The 6000-nt window shown below is 35.0% G+C and overlaps 1 protein-coding gene across 1 annotated transcript in view; it reads left to right on the top strand.

Annotated features, from left to right (window-relative positions):
* Positions 1–5092: 5092 nt before the first annotated feature.
* The window catches only part of LOC146132261 (uncharacterized), a 43865-nt gene continuing 42957 nt past the window's right edge, over positions 5093–6000 (top strand). Inside the window, exons 1-2 of the mRNA XM_083397245.1 lie at positions 5093–5171; positions 5385–5550. Of these exons, the coding sequence (XP_083253371.1) occupies positions 5093–5171; positions 5385–5550 (245 nt within the window). The remainder of the gene's footprint in view (positions 5172–5384; positions 5551–6000) is intronic.

Here is a 6000-nt window from a genome sequence, read left to right as displayed (position 1 = left end):
TCATACGGCAGTGGGGTTCGTTTAGTAATTGTTTGTAGACCGCATATGTTCGAAATGGCATTAGGTATTTCTACTTTACCCATGTTTCACAAGAAAACTTATTATATATACAACGTTGCTGTCGCTTATTGTATTTTTATTAAACAAATATCTTCTATTTTATCACAAGCAACAAAAATACCATTTTTGTCTTATCGCTGTGTATTTTTGAACGTTGTCTCGCACATTTTATCTCCTATTTTTTCGCGTCATTTTATTTTGCGTCCTGTTGGCCATGTGTGTCATTCCCTGATGAAGGCTTGCTGTAGTAAGCCGAAACGTTGTTTTTTGACAAATTGTACCAGAAGAACTTATTTTTATTATACTATGCCTGGTAGCAACAGCATATTTATTTAAAAATACCATTGTTAACAGACACTTTTGAAGTTTGAACTGTTATTTACGATAGACATCCATCGTAGGCCTACACTATAATTGCACTTCAAAGTAAACGGCAAAGATTCAGTTCCATGTTTTTGTTTATAAATCTACACCTTGTATTTCAGACTTTTGTTGATAAAAGGTTGACAAGCATAAGAAACAGCTCATTTACATGTTAAAAGATAGCATAGGCCTGGCAGCTTAAATCGCTATTTACTGTACTACTTGCCTAACCAGATTAAATGCGACATTTGGTTGAAATGTACAATACTCTAAAACTATGAAGATGAGACGGTAAACGCCATTTTTTTACATCCATTACAACAAAATGTTTAGTTCATTAATAAATTAATTCATAAGTTGTCCTATATGTAATAAATCTCAATATTACAAAGGCGGTCGTTTTGTGATAAAAAATTAATTACCGTCGGTTTAACTGCTTTACAGAAATAGCACTTCTAAAAGTAAGCATTTTTATCAGGTGTATGATATTCTAATGGACAAACATATATCACACTAAAAATGTATACATGCTTTGCTTCGTGTCTGGCTACATATGTGATAATGATGGTTATATTAAAAGATTTGTTTAAACATTAGTTCGTTATTTAGTCAAAAAGTATTCCATCGTAATTAATGTTAAATAATATTTCGGTTATTGAACTGTATACTCTTTATTTATTCGATGAGTTCTCAGTCAGCAGAATTCGCCCCTGCGTAATTTAAAAATTTCCCAGTTTTGAGCTAAAATAAAGAAAACCTTAAGGTCTACTTTCCCCAGGTAAACCCATGTCTAGAATACGTACAAACGAAATTTGGTCGAGCGACATTTCCCATAAATCCGGAGATTAGGGCAGTATCGAATCCTTTCTTATTCTCACCTCATGGAATGAGATTTTTTTTTAAAACGGGACTATCCTAAATTGTTGATAGGTTGTAGGCTTTTTGTAAATTGTGTAAAAAAAGCTGGAAATTTTTCTTGCAAAAGAAAACATTAAAAATATTTTTCAAAATGTTGTAACTAATCTCATTGTTTGTCTTATAGGACTTACTTTAAGTCTTCTCTGCTTTTAAATGTAGGGGAATTCTCTCACGTTATTGGCGGTAATATGGCGATAATCTAAGTTTTTCGAAATTTCCCTTTGTCAAAAAATTTCGACATAACATTTAAATGATTTTTAAACCATTAAAACACTTCTAAGGAGCGCAACTGCGCAATTGCGCAGCCACATTACACGATTTGTGCGGTAAAATTTGCCTTTTGCGCACTTACATCATACTCAAATCATTAAACTAAAAAATCTTTAAAAAAATTTTTGAATAACCAAATTGAGGTTTACATGTTTTACTGTAATTTACGGCCAATAGTAAGGGCATTTACATTTATAAGTGTTCTTTTGTGCATTTTTATGTAACAAAAACATAAAAAATGTCGGAAATAAGATTTCAGATTTGGACTGTCTTACTTCGTTGAAAATAATTCTGAAAATTTTACGTAAATTTTCAAACATTTTAAGATAGCCTTGGTATTTTTTTGTTAGCCTCAAGTCGCAAAAGAATAGCTTTTTGCAAAGGCGACTTTCCGTTCCATAATATGCTTCTAAAGTTGTTTGATTCAGTGACTCAAACAGTTAATTACAACCGTGTGTAAAATAGCAACCATTATCATCCGGCAGGTATATTGGGTATATCTGAACCCTAAGTTAGGGTGACAACCATGCAATCTACCGAAATTTGCATAATAAACAATGGCAAACACTTGAGATAAGGAAAAACAAAACACTTGACAAGCTGATGTTTTAAAATACCTATCCAATTCTTTGTAAAAGCACTTAATCTTTGGAGAAAACCCCTCGACATGTTCGATAAGTACAGTGGCGTGGTGTGGGTAGTATCGGTCCTATTGAACCAACATTTTTACCCGATTACCACGTATTTGTCTCCTATAGAGTGTGGAAACTACCGGAATCATTTTTGCTTATGACACCAAATACCAGGGTGTATGAGACGAATTTTTTATTAGGGGCGGTTTCCGAAAAATCGGGAATTATTTGGCGTCTTCTCTAAATCCAATGTTGTCTATAAATAATGAACATAATTTTCGATTTCGAAACTGAAGACAACCGACATTTTTGCCTTTCTATGATCGACTTTTGTGCTATTGCGATTATGTGCGTGCATGGTTGACTGCACACAAGACCTCTCTGGACTTAGTTTGTCATCAGATAATATTAGGAAATGGCGTAGAACAGAGGTTCTTCAACTTTACAGTTTTGTTTACACAGAATCCTAGATTCTATTCTCCCGAATGCCAAAGTATTATGTCCATAAGATCGCAATTATACATAACGATGTTTTTTGAGTTCTTCTGTACTGTCTAGGATCGACTTAAGCTATGTGCTGCGATTAAAAATCCTGCTCAAAATGTGCATTTTGATATGCTCTTTGTATGCATAAGCATTAGTTATTTGGCTTGCCGCAATTGGAATACTATATTTTAGATTGTATAGGCCGTGTGGTGTAGGCAGTGCTTAAAACAAAATGATTTAAAATAAACCATTTCCCTATAATACATGTTGGTCTCCCTGTTAAAACTTAATTTACCCGGGGGTGAACCAATAACCAGTTTAAAAAATACTGGTGTAGAAAATAGTGTTTTGACTTACCTTTGCTCTTCGCCTATTCTATAGGCGCTGTAAAACCTTGATGTTGATGTTTAATTTACCAAGCAAGAAACGAACGGTTTTGCACTAAAAAAGTTTAAACATTTTGAAAATAAACCAGCTAGCTTTTTGCTATATATATTTGTTAAACTAACGTGGTATAATACTGCCTAAGTCAGGCCTTGATTAACCATTCAGCAAATAAGCGCTTGCTTAGGGCAACAAGGAAAGGGAGGTACAACAGAATTTTTCATAGCCCAATTTTGATGGTGCCTCAGTGTTTAATAACATAATTCTAGTTGGTCAGACAAGTCAGGCCTCAATAATAATAAATTTTTGCTCATTTTTCTTTCTCAAGTACCATCTTAAACCTCTCTATATTTTAAATGGATAGTATCTTGTGTTTAGTTTATAGTGTTTATATTTTTACTTACACGTATAGGGCATAAAAGTCTTGAAAAGTGCTTAGGGCATCTAAAGGCATAAAACTACCCTGGTACAAGTGCACTCTACACTGGACACTTTACCACCTCCTCACACGCCTTTCGTAAACCCAAAATACTATTTTTTATGTCTTTCTGAAATGTTTATTCTCCCAACCCTCCAAAAATCTTATCTCTCATTGCTCATAATAGTGTTCCAAAGATCGTCAGGTGTTTCGCAAGAAATATATCAATCTGATTAATGGTTCGCAAAACACCTAGCGAAAAATTCTGGTTTAACAACACAATGTGTGTAAGTTACATTTGTTTTATGAAAGCTTTTGGTTAAATGTTCGATGTTATTTTCTTCGTTTAGTGTAGTGTGATAATAATACTCGTATAGTGTAGCATTAGGATTTTTATGTTTACAATTTTTTAAGCTAATTGTACTTACGATTTTTTTTTAAATTAAAATGTTTTCTTTGAAAGATGATGTAATTAAAAAATGCGCTTTACAGTTTTCGAAGCCGACCGTGCTTGTATTACAATGCACAATCATGCCATCAGGGTCCCAAGAATGGACAAGTTAAACATTTTGGAGTAGCATATTTGGTTTGTCATCGTTATGATAAACACCTTTTTGTAACTGAGGAACATTGGTTGTACATTTTCTAATACGGCCAACACAATTAGGCCTACGGCTATTTCAGTTGCAACAAATTACTTATATACCCGTGAACAGATGATTTAACCACAACGTACCGTACCCAAATCAGTTTTGTTGCTAAAAATTCGAGCTGTTTAAAAATAATCTATTCTATTGAGGATTGAGGAATAGGAGTTCAATAATTTGGTATCTCTATGAGTCTATGTGTATAGTTAGGTATGCCATCGACAAAATATCGAGGTAGGCTACATGGGGCCCCTTATCTCGTTATTATTTCTTGGATTCCTATATGCTTTTAAACTATTAACGCATATTAAAAATGCGCACTCAAAGTCTTATGTCATAATTACCATGATTCTCTTGTTTTTAGGAAATTTAAAATCACATTTCACCAAGGCCGTGGGTCGCAAAATTAGTCAGATATGGACTGTCTAGCAGACCGCAATGGTAAACACCATATGACCACAAACGTAACCCAGCTCATATGAATATTACTTTGTCGACTGGACACTGAGTTAAGTAAGTAAAGGCTTCCAATAGTTCCCTTTTTATCAAGAAAATAATCTTCGAAAAAAATCTAGCAACATCAGAGCGAATTAAAAGTTACATAGCGCGCTTGCTTCGTCAGCACGAAATGTCTGCTGGGCAAATAACGCCAGAGGTTTTGGGACGAATGCCTCTCCTCTGTGTGGACACAGAGGTCTCGAGGCGGAATTCCCTGCAACTTCGAGGGACTTTCAGCGGAACTACGTACGTAGGCCAATCACGGACGGAAGAAAAAGGTTCAGGCCGCTTGAGTGCCGTATAAATGTGGCGTACGTTGATCCAATCCACACTTTTCGCCTGTTCTCTGTTTGGTATCGTTGAAACTTGAGAAACCTTCTTCTAACGAGATAAGGCGCGCACTGTAAATGAAAGAGATGGCGGGAAACCACTTGCCCTTGGTTTTCACGTTTCTAATCGTGCAACTTGCCGGTCACGGGAATGCCCTACTTGAAGGTAAGTATAGACCGCTTTGGCGTTTGGAACAAGTCTAAGAATATTCCGGCGCAGTAAACATAAAAATATTGAAAACGGTGCAGAATAAGACACATATAGCTGCACTTACTACTTTCGTGTTGAATAGAATTTTAGTGCGATAAACTGACGCTGCCTAAACTCTGCCTTACGTTTGATTTGTTTTTACGATCAACTTTTTCTTTTGGTTTAAAGGGTGCGGTGGGAAGATAACCTCAGACGCAGAATACATCCAGTCACCAAACTGGCCTTCATCCTACTCCAGCAACTTGAACTGCACTTGGATCGTGACCGCACCGAGCGAATACTACATTTCGCTCACTGTTGAAAAGTTTAAGCTGGAGTCTTCTCAGCTCTGCAGGTTCGTGCTTCAGATTTCAGTGTAAATTTCGTCTTACAACGATTCATTTTGCCGCCATAATACAGTGGCGTACAAGATAAAGACAATAAAAGTAGCAACTGGTATTAGAGGATTTTAATCAACCGCTGTTTTTACAAAAAAGTGAAAGATAATCGGCAGCATAAATAAATAAAGTATGAACTATTACTTTTGTGTCGGTAAATATTAAAATGCCACTGTAAAACAATTTATAGTATTTTGGCATAATAATGGGGGTTTAAACCACTGGATGATATTCTTCCAATTATTTTCAAGTTTTTTTTAACATTTTTAGTGCTCATTTTTACGTCAGATATTTTTGTTTTAAGACTTAAACATAATAACTGATATTATTTTTACCCCGAATTTATGGGGCTGATATGGTATTGGTTTTATTTGGTTTATAGTTTTGATGTAGGTTTAACCAAGTTT

This window comes from Ascidiella aspersa, chromosome 9, assembly GCF_963924565.1.
Source record: "Ascidiella aspersa chromosome 9, kaAscAspe10.2, whole genome shotgun sequence".
NCBI classification, from domain to species: domain Eukaryota; kingdom Metazoa; phylum Chordata; class Ascidiacea; order Phlebobranchia; family Ascidiidae; genus Ascidiella; species Ascidiella aspersa.
Note: the sequence above shows the minus strand (reverse complement) of the source record. Positions and strands in the feature narration are given on the sequence as shown.